At 44.9% G+C, this 14,467-nt stretch overlaps 1 protein-coding gene across 1 annotated transcript in view; it reads right to left on the minus strand.

Moving 5' to 3' along the window:
* LOC124123108 (xylosyltransferase oxt-like) overlaps positions 1–14,467 on the minus strand; it is a 145,276-nt gene that overhangs the window by 45,721 nt on the left and 85,088 nt on the right. The window contains exon 3 of the mRNA XM_048392999.1: positions 586–711. Within this exon, the coding sequence (XP_048248956.1) occupies positions 586–711 (126 nt within the window). The remainder of the gene's footprint in view (positions 1–585; positions 712–14,467) is intronic.

Below are 14,467 nucleotides of genomic sequence, written 5' to 3' on the forward strand. Positions count from 1 at the left end.
CCCACACACTTCAAATAGGGCATAGTCTGCTCCCACGCACTTCACATAGGGCATAGTCTGCTCTCACAAACTCCACATAGGGCATAGTCTGCTCTCACAAACTCCACATAGGGCGTAGTCTGCTCTCACAAACTCCACACACTTCACATAGGGCATAGTCTGCTCTCACAAACTCCACATAGGGCGTAGTCTGCTCTCACAAACTCCACATACTGCACATAGAGGATAGTCTGCTCCCACAAACTCCACACACTTCACATAGGGCATAGTCTGCTCCCACATACTTCACATAGGGCATAGTCTGCTCCCACACACTTCACATAGGGCATAGTCTGCTCCCACACATTTCACATAGGGCGTAGTCTGCTCTCACAAACTCCACACACTTCACATAGGGCGTAGTCTGCTCTCACAAACTCCACACACTTCACATAGGGCATAGTCTGCTCCTACAAATTCCACACACTTCACATAGAGCATAGTCTGCTCCCACATACTGCACATCAGACATCTGCTGGGGTTCTCTGTTAAACGTTTCGGAAGCTGCTTTCAGACAGCATGTGATGCAGTTGTTGGTGTACTTACCTGCCTTCAGACAGTAGTTCATGCAGTTCTGGGGGGTGTTATCATTCAACTCCTTGTACGTGCCTGTCAGGTCTCGGTCGTTCAGGTTGTCCTTGAAACACCCGAAGTAGGTTCCAGTATCATTCCCTGTAAAACAAAATCAGACATCCGGTACTACCTGAATACTTTCATAATTTGCTCAGAGAGAAAACCATTAATCTCACATGGAAGTTCAGCTGTGACAGAGGCGGTCGGGTAGCCTAGTGGTAAAAGTGTTTGTTGGTCATACCGAAGACCCAGGTTCGATTCCCGACATGGGTACGCGGTGTGAAGCCCATGGTGGCAAAACCATACTCACTCAGTCCGTTGTGACATGGGTACCAGGCAGATTTGTGGTCGACATAACAAAGAGCTGTGAAGTGAGCTGTACACTGATGCTTACTGACATCCCATGTTCATAGTCCATCAGTTCGTTACGTATTCTCCTTGGTTCACTGACCAAATAGGATTATATAATCCATACAGTCAATGTGCCTTATCATGCCTTGTATCTGGACTTGCCATGGCATGATCCGAACAGCAATTTCTTTCATACGAATTACATCTCAACTCTGAATAATGCAAAAGACGGTCGGAATGACTTAAACCTTAACCTTATTTGCCACCCAGCTAAATTAAATTTCCTGAGAACCTGCTCCAACAGCCATAGTTAATCTAATAAAACAATTACCTGGAAATAACAGTAATTGATTGCAATAGAAACATCGTGTGTGATTTTGGTAGTGCTGTTGGTCCCTACAGTGAGAGGGACACCAGGAAGCTGACAGACCAGTTACAACCAATGAGAACCTGGTGTTCCGGCAGACATTGTGCCCAGCATCCACTCACTACAGATGGCATGCTTAATTGATACGATAAATCTAGAAAAATACTCCCCTGAGAAGGGTTGGATTTGTTGCCTCTACAGCCAGTGTATGCAAGAGCTTCACGCTCTGCACTATGGTATCTTCATTTTACCTGATTCCTGTCTGCCAGAGACACCTCGATAGCTCAGCATTTGAAATAGCTCCAATATATCAATCAGTAAAACTCTCGTATACGGTCGGGCGACAAAGAGTACCATGTTCTAATACAAAAGGCACAGGTACTTTGACAACAGATTAACCCCTATACTGTCACGACAACTGATTATAACCTGTTGTTACTATGGTTACTGATTATCTCCTACAACTGTATTGACAACTAACTATAACCAGGTGTTACCATGGCAACGGATTATCTCCTACTACTGTCATGTCAACTGAATATAATCTGTTGTTACCATGGCAACAGATTATCACCTAAAATTACCATGACAACTGACTATCATGGGGGTGGGGGGATGTAGATTTAAAGCTGACCACACAAAAAACACTGGGAGCACTGCATGTACTGGGTGAGAACTCAACATATCCTTCCTTCTGAAGATTCAGCATGTGATGAGAGTGTGACGGAGGGGCCCATCTGTTGCTGGTGAGGAGCTGCTTGATCTCACAAGTGGCTGACCTTCCTGAAGACAACTCCTTCAGCAAACACCAGTTGTGAGGGAATAATGCTGAGACAGGCTCACAGGAAAGGGCATCCTAGATCAACAAGTCTGTCCAGCTTTGGAACATCACAATGGATGATGCTTCCGTACAGATATCTACCAGATGGTGTTGCTGTTCACCAAGGAATGGCCTGTTATTGTGGGAATCAGAGCTGTCATTAGGAACTCTAACATCATTTCAATGATTTACATTCAGATTGTTCAAACTGGTCGAAAATAATAAATCTTCAAAATAGAAATATCCATTTTTCAACAATTAGTTCAGATCTGACCCCAAGTTTTGCAACAACTACAAAGTGCTAAGTTTAATGGAAAATATGTTTTCCTGAACATTTTTAATTCATCCTTTTGTGAAAACTATTATATTAAGAACCTATTTAGGAACTCAAAATCAAACTAACCCTGACAAATTGTTTTCTTTATTTTGATATTACTTTAGTGTTGGCCATATATTTTTACCAAATCTGTGAAACAAGAAGTTAAGCAGTTCTGGCCTTGCGGTGGTCCCTGGGATGAGGGGTCACACCAATCACTTTACCACTGTAATGAAGGAGACGGTGTGTCTGATCAACTGAAAAAACTAATTTATGAAATTCTATTCATGTTTGAAAGAGAAATTGAGTAGTCAGGAAAAGAGTTCTTCACAATTTGCCTCAACTTCTTGAATCACGCGATGCTGATTCAACTGAATTAATTGTGTCAGATCACAAAGACAGTGAATTGCGTAAAACATGCCTGTTGTTTCCAGTCGTCAGCTGGAAAGACTGTCAGCTTCAAGAAGCAAAACACGACACAGAAACGACTTCCACAGACACTGGGGCAACGTCTCTAGATGAGTTGGATGGAGTAGCTAAACCAGGCAATTGATTACTGCTTGTACAGTAAACATAAGTTGCCCAGTCAAAACATGGGGCGGGCTCACTCCCATTGCTATCTGTTTATCTCCACATCATTCAACAGAAATGCTGCTTCCAAAATAAACTAGAAGCTCGGAAACAGCAGGAAGGAGGCTTGAAATGAGTTTCTCAAATTAGCCGTCACTTTGCCATCTCATAAAACCATAGTTGTATTCCAGCGGATGAAGAGGAAGCTAAGTGGAGGAGTATTTCACTGATGTCAGTGCAGGGTCTCACACAGGACCTGGGCTGTTGTGGTGGGGTCTCACACAGGACCTGGGCTGTTGTGGTGGGGTCTCACACAGGACCTGGGCTGTTGTGGTGGGGTCTCACACAGGACCTGGGCTGTTGTGGTGGGGTCTCACACAGGACCTGGGCTGTTGTGGTGGGGTCTCACACAGGACCTGGGCTGTTGTGGTGGGGTCTCACACAGGACCTGGGCTGTTGTGGTGGGGTCTCACACAGGACCTGGGCTGTTGTGGTGGGGTCTCACACAGGACCTGGGCTGTTGTGGTGGGGTCTCACACAGGACCTGAGCTGTTGTGGTGGGGTCTCCCACAGGACATGGGCTGATGTGGTGGGGTCTCACACAGGAACGGAGCTGTTGTGGTGGGGTCTCACACAGGACCTGGGCTGTTGTGGTGGGGTCTCACACAGGACCTGGGCTGATGTGGTGGGGTCTCACAAACGACCTGAGCTGTTGTGGTTATCAGCAGGACCTGGGCTGATGTGGTAGGGTCTCACACAGGACCGTGGCTGTTGTGGCGGCGTCTCACACAGGACCAGGGCTGTTGTGGTAGGGTCTCACACAGGACCTGGGCTGATGTGGTGGGGTCTCACACAGGACCTGGGCTGATGTGGTGGGGTCACACAGGACCTGGGCTGATGTGGTGGGGTCTCACACAGGACCTGGGCTGATGTGGTGGGGTCACACAGGACCTGGGCTGTTGTGGACGTGTGTCAATACTCCAGTAGCCATTACTCAGTGACACTGGGGCTGTTTCCTAAAGGATCTCTTCTCACTTCACACCTGTCCCGACCCACAGCATGCATTCCACTCTACAGCTGCTGAAGCACGGCATGCCTTCCACTCTACAGCTGCTGATCAGCTCGGCATGCCTTCCTCTCTACAGCTGCTGATCAGCTCAGCATGCCTTCCACTCTACAGCTGCTGATCAGCACGGCATGCCTTCAACTCTACAGCTGCTGATCAGCTCGGCATGCCTTCCACTCTACAGCTGCTGATCAGCTCGGCATGCCTTCCACTCTACAGCTGCTGATCAGCACGGCATGCCTTCAACTCTACAGCTGCTGATCAGCTCGGCATGCCTTCCACTCTACAGCTGCTGATCAGCTCGGCATGCCTTCCACTCTACAGCTGCTGATCAGCACGGCATGCCTTCCACTCTACAGCTGCTGAAGCACGGCATGCCTTCCGCTCTACAGCTGCTGATCAGCTCGGCATGCCTTCCTCTCTACAGCTGCTGATCAGCTCGGCATGCCTTCCACTCTACAGCTGCTGATCAGCACGGCATGCCTTCAACTCTACAGCTGCTGATCAGCTCGGCATGCCTTCCACTCTACAGCTGCTGATCAGCTCGGCATGCCTTCCACTCTACAGCTGCTGATCAGCACGGCATGCCTTCCACTCTACAGCTGCTGATCAGCTCGGCATTCCTTCCACTCTAGTTACTTCTTCCAGACAGAATCATCAAAAACTTACAAAAAAACATTGTTTCAATTTATGCTGTTAGGTGGAACGGAGAATAGCAACGATGTTACAAATAAAAATCCTGAAGAGAAGCATTTCTGTTGAGAGAAAGGCAGACTTGCAGAAGTCTCTCAGGCAATAATTATTAGTTTAAATCATAATTTTTACATTATGTAAATAATAAGAACAAGTTGCCTCTATAAGAGACTGGAGACCTCAGACTTGCCTATTAGGAGAATAGAATTACTACACATCCATGAACCTATCTTTCAGTACATGATACATGTTTATAATAATAATGTGATTACACGGCCACGCCCCTGGCCACGCCCATGCACTGGCGGATACAAGATCAGTCTAATGAAGTCTCAAAGCAAAATGATGCACTCTCCTTCACATTTAGGGACCTTTGAAGATCCAGGTTACAATAGGTCTTCAGCAACCCATGCTTGGGGTAAAAGGTGACTATACTTGTTGTAAGAGGCGACTAACGGGATTTGGTGGTCTTGCTGAATTGGTTGATGTATGTCATCGTATCCCAATTGTGTAGATCGATGCTCATGATGTCAATCACTGGAATGTCTGGTCCTGACTTTATTATTTACAGATCGTCATCATATAGCTCAGTGAGGCATTAAAGAACAAAGAAAGAAACAAACAAACACATTAAGTGTTGTTTCAGTTTTCACGCTCGTTCTACTTCAGAATATGTAATAGCTTACATACCATAACACAACTAATATGGCTTCAATGTTCATCCCAGGGCTAGACATAACAGAAACAAACTGCAAAAAATTCCAGAAGAATTTTTCTGTCTAAGATCATGTAATAGGAATGACAGTCTCTGCCTGTATGAGCATTCCATGTGTACATACACAAGTAGGTGGCAGAATACAGTATGTCATTGCTGAGACACAAGGCAGAATACTGTACATCACTGCTGAGACACATGGCAGAATACAGTACATCATTGCTGAGACACATGGCAGAATACAGTACGTCATTGCTGAGACACATGGCAGAATACTGTACATCATTGCTGGGACACATGGCAGAATACAGTACATCATTGCTGAGACACATGGCAGAATACAGTACATCTTTGCTGAGACACATGGCAGAATACTGTACGTCATTGCTGAGACACATGGCAGAATACTGTACATCATTGCTGGGACACATGGCAGAATACAGTACATCATTGCTGAGACACATGGCAGAATACAGTACATCTTTGCTGAGACACATGGCAGAATACTGTACGTCATTGCTGAGACACATGGCAGAATACAGTACGCCATTGCTGGGACACATGGCAGAATACAGTACATCATTGCTGAGACACATGGCAGAATACAGTACATCATTGCTGAGACACATGGCAGAATACAGTACATCATTGCTGAGACACATGGCAGAATACAGTACATCTTTGCTGAGACACATGGCAGAATACAGTACGTCATTGCTGAGACACAGGGCAGAATACAGTACATCATTGCTGAGACACAGGGCAGAATACAGTACATCATTGCTGAGACACATGGCAGAATACAGTACATCATTGCTGAGACACATGGCAGAATACAGTACATCATTGCTGAGACACATGGCAGAATACAGTACATCATTGCTGAGACACATGGCAGAATACAGTACATCATTGCTGAGACACATGGCAGAATACAGTACGTCATTGCTGAGACACATGGCAGAATACAGTACATCATTGCTGAGACACATGGCAGAATACAGTACATCTTTGCTGAGACACAGTGAGGTGGCACCATCTAGTGACCTCACAGTCTGACCCACTCTGCAACAGTGAGGTGGCACCATCTAGTGACCTCACAGTCTGACCCACCCTACAACAGTGAGGTGGCACCATCTAGTGACCTCACAGTCCGACCCACCCTACAACAGTGAGGTGGCACCATCTAGTGACCTCACAGTCCGACCCACCCTACAACAGTGAGGTGGCACCATCTAGTGACCTCACAGTCTGACCCACCCTACAACAGTGAGGTGGCACCATCTAGTGACCTCACAGTCCGACCCACCCTACAACAGTGAGGTGGCACCATCTAGTGACCTCACAGTCCGACCCACTCTGCAACAGTGAGGTGGCACCATCTAGTGACCTCACAGTCCGACCCACCCTACAACAGTAATTAGGCACCATCTAGTGACCTCACAGTCCGACCCACCCTACAACAGTAATTAGGCACCATCTAGTGACCTCACAGTCCGACCCACCCTACAACAGTAATTAGGCACCATCTAGTGACCTCACAGTCCGACCCACCCTACAACAGTGAGGTGGCACCATCTAGTGACCTCACAGTCTGACCCACCCTACAACAGTGAGGTGGCACCATCTAGTGACCTCACTGTCCGACCCACCCTACAACAGTAATTAGGCACCATCTAGTGACCTCACAGTCCGACCCACCCTACAACAGTGAGGTGGCACCATCTAGTGACCTCACAGTCTGACCCACCCTACAACAGTGAGGTGGCACCATCTAGTGACCTCACAGTCTGACCCACCCTACAACAGTAATTAGGCACCATCTAGTGACCTCACAGTCCGACCCACCCTACAACAGTGAGGTGGCACCATCTAGTGACCTCACAGTCCGACCCACCCTACAACAGTAATTAGGCACCATCTAGTGACCTCACAGTCTGACCCACCCTACAACAGTAATTAGGCACCATCTAGTGACCTCACAGTCCGACCCACCCTACAACAGTGAGGTGGCGCCATCTAGTGACCTCACAGTCCGACCCACAGTGGTACAACAGGACATGTTGTTGTGGAGCGTCACCACCATCTTCAATCACTATTCCAAATGTCAGGTAGAGTTCCATTCTCTGCCACGCTCAAGCTCATTTTGTCTAGACAAATTGACTTCAGTGTACACACTTCATAACAAGGGGAAGTTGATAATTCGATGACAATGGAGGAAACAAATACCAGCTTTCGTTATCAATTTCCTCGGGTCACAACACAGATTTCCAAGTTCACATATTGCAGTCACAAAGATGCTGTTTCTTAAGATAGTCATTTCATAGCAGCTTTAATACATTTAGGTTGGAAGCTAAAATTCCTGCTGCCACTTATAACACAAAGAAACCAGTCTGGCTGATCCCCAAACTCATTGGTCCCCATAGCAACAAGACCAAATGACCACTCACTGATCACTGTAACAACCAGCCTGGCTGATCAACCAACTCATCGGTCACCATAACAACCAGCCAGGTTTTGACTGGTCACCGTAACAACCAGCTTGCTTGATTAACTCACTAACTGGTCACCGCCTTAACAACCAGCCTGGCAGATTAACTCACTAATCGGTCACCGTAACAACCCTTCCTGTATAAACATTCATTACAGACATTGATTCTCTATGATATTGTTCAATTTGACATGGATTACTGGAGATAAAACTTTAAATGTATGACATTAATACTGCTGTTACACTATGGGCACTTCACTTCAATACACTGTGATACATCGAGAGTCGGGCAATGTGATCGTGTGAACAATGGCCAGTGTTTTATCCCCCGAGACGGAGATCCCCTCGTTATAGTGTGGACATTGTTCCTGATGGAAGTGATGGAGGTAGTGGTGGGACAAGTGTGGACCATATGATGTGGGTAGCAGCATTACAGTGGCTGCCCCCTCCGCCCCCCCAGCCGCCGTCACATGCAGCTGCAGACACACATGCTTGTACTCCCCTAGCGCCTCCGCCCATGCAGTAGTCACAACACTTCATCGCAGCCACAATTGTTTGTTCACCAGAACCACAATTGTTGGCAAACAGTTTTATAACAACTCTTTTTTAACTGTTGACAAAAGGTAGAAACTCCAAACCATAAGCATGTCATAATAGGAACAAAATAACACTGCTAGAACTTCTACATCCTAACTAGGGACGCCTTAAGTAGACATTCAAGCACACAGCAACAACACTTACTGACAGCAAAATCCATAAATAAAGCAGAGAGAATAAAATATATAGAAAAAAATATTACAGGAACAAATATCTCAACTGGTAGAAACTGTATCTCAATCTGCCAACACTATATCTCAATCTGCCTATACTATATCTCAATCTGCCTATACTGTATCTCAATCTGCCTATACTATATCTCAATCTGCCTTTACTATATCTCAACTGGTAGAAACTGTATAACAATCTGCCTAAATTGTATCTCAATCTGCCTTTACTATATCTCAATCTGCCTATACTATATCTCAATTGGTAGAAACTGTATAACAATCTGCCTTTACTAAATCTCAATCTGCCTTTACTATATCTCAGTCTGCCTACACTGTGTCTCAATCTACCTATACTAATCTCAGTCTGCCTACACTGTGTCTCAGTCTGCCTACACTATATCTCAGTCTGCCTACACTATATCTCAGTCTGCTACACTGTGTCTCAATCTGCCTACAGGTACTGTTAATCGTCCCAACAATCTGCATCCCTGCAGGAAGTGGGCATACAAGGAGGAAGCAGTGCACCCCTCGTCACAGAGGGGGTAGCCAGCGCCAGTGTAACAGCCGGAAACAAAATATTAGGATGAAACATAATTAAACAGTAAATTACACATGAAAACAAGGCATTAATTAAGAGTCATGTCAGGATTATTTAGATGCCATGAAAGACAGGATATGGTTTCTCAACATAAATAGATTCTTTTAACAATTTCCGGAAAGCACTAAGAACAACCTTTCCTCAAGTTGAAGAAATTTCCTGCAATTACTGCTCAGTTCTCCCAATCATCTGCAGACATGAAGAAAATTGTATGCATTTGTGGTGAGTGGACAAGTGATTGACATGGTCCAAGGAACCCCTCCCTTCCCAATTAGACTCAATCCTGTGCAGCCTTTCAAACAGGCAGAATACAATCATCAGAAATATTGTCACAGAGGCTTTTTGCTATAAGTGTCAGTAATCGTATATTTCCTTCACTCATACTTCTATCATTTCAACATTTGAGGTCCATAAATACACTTACTATTACTGATGACTCAAACAGTCATTGTTTATGTTCTCATTTATTCTTTAGACAAATATCTGAAAAGTATTCATGCTTAACACTTGTATTTTGTTTAATACCTCACTGATCCTGACACCTGATCCACTGTTGTGTTCACAAGGAACTGTATCCAAACATCCGCATGTGTAAAGCTTTATTTAGACTAACATCTAGTCTCTGAAATGAACATATTTTACAGAAAAAACTGTTATAAAATACAATAAAAAGTCTTTCTTCATGTTCAGATACTGCACTAATCTAGACTTGCCAAACATTATAGACTTGCATCGGCTGTATTGGATATATTTGTTTCGGGGTCTGTGTGACACATTAAACTTCATTGTAACATACACTAACGAGTCACTAGTCCTGCCTGTCTGACGCTAACCCCTCAGCTGGAGCAGTCCATCTCAGATCATCAGATAACACTAGTCCTGCCTGTCTGACGCTAACCCCTCAGCTGGAGCAGTCCATCTCAGATCATCAGATAACACTAGTCCTGCCTGTCTGACGCTAACCCCTCAGCTGGAGCAGTCCATCTCAGATCATCAGATAACACTAGTCCTGCCTGTCTGACACTAACCCCTCAGCTGGAGCAGTCCATCTCAGATCATCAGATAACACTAGTCCTGCCTGTCTGACGCTAACCCCTCAGCTGGAGCAGTCCATCTCAGATCATCAGATAACACTAGTCCTGCCTGTCTGACACTTACCCCTCAGCTGGAGCAGTCCATCTCAGATCATCAGATAACACTAGTCCTGCCTGTCTGACGCTAACCCCTCAGCTGGAGCAGTCCATCTCAGATCATCAGATAACACTAGTCCTGCCTGTCTGACACTAACCCCTCAGCTGGAGCAGTCCTTCTCAGATCATCAGATAACACTCGTACTGCCTGTCTGACGCTAACCCCTCAGCTGGAGCAGTCCATCTCAGATCATCAGATAACACTAGTCCTGCCTGTCTGATACTAACCCCTCAGCTGGAGCAGTCCATCTCAGATCATCAGATAACACTAGTCCTGCCTGTCTGACGCTAACCCCTCAGCTGGAGCAGTCCATCTCAGATCCTCAGATCATCAGATAACACTAGTCCTGCCTGTCTAACGCCAACCCCTCAGCTGGAGCGGTCCATCTCAGATCAGGAGGCCAGGAGGTCAATATGAAGTAATCACATCATCAGATAACACTAGGCCAGGATGTCCATGTGTAGTAACCATATCATCAGATAACACTAGGCCAGGATGTCGATGGGAAGTAACCACATCATCAGATAACACTAGGACAGGATGTCAATGTGAAGTAACCATATCATCAGATAACACTAGGCCAGGATGTCAACGTGAAGTAATCACATCATCAGATAACACTAAGGCAGGATGTCCATGTGAAGTAATCACATCATCAGATAACACTAGGCCATGATGTCAACGTGAAGTAATCACATCATCAGATAACACTAGGCCAGGATGTCAACGTGAAGTAACCATATCATCAGATAACACTAGGCCAGGATGTCGACGTGAAGTAAACACATCATCAGATAACACTAGGCCAGGATGTCCATGGGAAGTAACCACATCATCAGAAAGCACTAGGCCAGGATGTCCATGTGAAGTAATCACATCATCAGATAACACTAGGCCAGGATGTCCATGTGAAGTAACCATATTATCAGATAACACTACGCAAGGATGACGACATGAAGTAATCATATCATCAGATAACACTAGGCCAAGATGTCCATGGGAAGTAACCACATCATCAGATAACACTAGGACAGGATGTCCATGGGAAGTAACCACATCATCAGATAACACTAGGCCAGGATGTCAATGGGAAGTAACCATATCATCAGAAAACACTAGGACAGGATGTCCATGGGAAGTAACCACATCATCAGATAACACTAGGCCAGGATGTCCATGGGAAGTAACCACATCATCAGATAACACTAGGACAGAATGTCCATGGGAAGTAACCACATCATCAGATAACACTAGGCCAGGATGTCCATGTGAAGTAATCACATCATCAGATAACACTAGGCCAGGATGTCCATGTGAAGTAACCACAACATCAGATAACACTAGGCCAGGATGTCCATGTGAAGTAATCATATCATCAGATAACACTAGGCCAGGATGTCCATGTGAAGTGACCACATCATCAGATAACACTAGGCCAGGATGTCCATGTGAAGTAACCATATCATCAGATAACACTAGGCCAGGATGTCAATGGGAAGTTACCACAACATCAGATAACACTAGGCCAGGATGTCAATGGGAAGTTACCACAACATCAGATAACACTAGGCCAGGATGTCAATGGGAAGTTACCACAACATCAGATAACACTAGGCCAGGACGTCCATGGGAAGTAATCACATCATCAGATAACACTAGGCCAGGATGTCCATGTGAAGTAATCACATCATCAGATAACACTAGGCCAGGATGTCCATGTGAAGTAACCATATCATCAGATAACACTAGGCCAGGATGTCCATGTGAAGTAATCATATCATCAGATAACACTAGGCCAGGATGTCCATGTGAAGTAATCATATCATCAGATAACACTAGGCCAGCATGTCCATGAGAAGTAATCACATCATCAGGTAACACTAGGCCAGGATGTCCATGGGAAGTAACCATATCATCAGATAACACTAGGCCAGGATGTCAATGGGAAGTTACCACAACATCAGATAACACAAGGCCAGGATGTCGATGGGAAGTAACCACATCATCAGATAACACTAGGCCAGGATGTCGATGGGAAGTAACCACATCATCAGATAACACTAGGCCAGGATGTCCATGGGAAGTAACCATATCATCAGATAACACTAGGCCAGGATGTCAATGGGAAGTAACCATATCATCAGATAACACTAGGCCAGGATGTCAATGGGAAGTTACCACAACATCAGATAACACAAGGCCAGGATGTCAATGGGAAGTTACCACAACATCAGATAACACTAGGCCAGCATGTCCATGAGAAGTAATCACATCATCAGGTAACACTAGGCCAGGATGTCCATGGGAAGTAACCATATCATCAGATAACACTAGGCCAGGATGTCAATGGGAAGTTACCACAACATCAGATAACACAAGGCCAGGATGTCGATGGGAAGTAACCACATCATCAGATAACACTAGGCCAGGATGTCGATGGGAAGTAACCACATCATCAGATAACACTAGGCCAGGATGTCCATGAGAAGTAATCACATCATCAGGTAACACTAGGCCAGGATGTCCATGGGAAGTAATCATATCATCAGATAACACTAGGCCAGCATGTCCATGAGAAGTAATCACATCATCAGGTAACACTAGGCCAGGATGTCCATGTGAAGTAATCATATCATCAGATAACACTAGGCCAGGATGTCCATGTGAAGTAATCATATCATCAGATAACACTAGGCCAGCATGTCCATGAGAAGTAATCACATCATCAGGTAACACTAGGCCAGGATGTCCATGGGAAGTAACCATATCATCAGATAACACTAGGCCAGGATGTCAACGTGAAGTAACCATATCATCAGATAACACTAAGGCAGGATGTCCATGTGAAGTAACCATATCATCAGATAACACTAGGCCAGGATGTCCATGTGAAGTAACCATAACATCAGATAACACTAAGGCAGGATGTCCATGTGAAGTTACCACAACATCAGATAACACAAGGCCAGGATGTCGATGGGAAGTAACCATATCATCAGATAACACTAGGCCAGGATGTCAACGTGAAGTAACCATATCATCAGATAACACTAAGGCAGGATGTCCATGTGAAGTAACCATATCATCAGATAACACTAGGCCAGGATGTCCATGTGAAGTAACCATATCATCAGATAACACTAAGGCAGGATGTCCATGTGAAGTAACCATATCATCAGATAACACTAGGCCAGGATGTCCATGTGAAGTAACCATATCATCAGATAACACTAAGGCAGGATGTCCATGTGAAGTAACCATATCATCAGATAACACTAGGCCAGGATGTCCATGTGAAGTAACCATATCATCAGATAACACTAGGCCAGGATGTCCATGGGAAGTAATCACATCATCAGGTAACACTAGGCCAGGATGTCCATGTGAAGTAACCATATCATCAGATAACACTAGGCCAGGATGTCAATGGGAAGTTACCACAACATCAGATAACACTAGGCCAGAATGTCAATGGGAAGTAACCACATCATCAGATAACACTAGGCCAGGATGTTGATGGGAAGTTACCACAACATCAGATAGCACTAAGGAAGGATGTCGATGGGAAGTTACCACAACATCAGATAACACTAGGCCAGGATGTTGATGGGAAGTTACCACAACATCAGATAGCACTAAGGAAGGATGTCGATGGGAAGTTACCACAACATCAGATAACACTCATAAAGCCTGTATGCTGATTTGAAATTATCCAGGTTATCATTTGTTTAAATTGAAGCTTATAAGTTGGAAAGAAACACATAATAGACGGTGCGATATTTAATGTTTTTCATAAATTGAGATAAAAATTCAACATGGCTTACTTGAAATGCCATCATTGAGATTATCTTAGTGAGTTGTTGCCAATAGTGATCTCCTGCAATCTTATAACCTTTTTTACCATTTCTCT

Source organism: Haliotis rufescens, unplaced genomic scaffold, assembly GCF_023055435.1.
Source record: "Haliotis rufescens isolate VD_foot unplaced genomic scaffold, xgHalRufe1.0.p SCAF_11, whole genome shotgun sequence".
Lineage (NCBI taxonomy): Eukaryota > Metazoa > Mollusca > Gastropoda > Lepetellida > Haliotidae > Haliotis > Haliotis rufescens.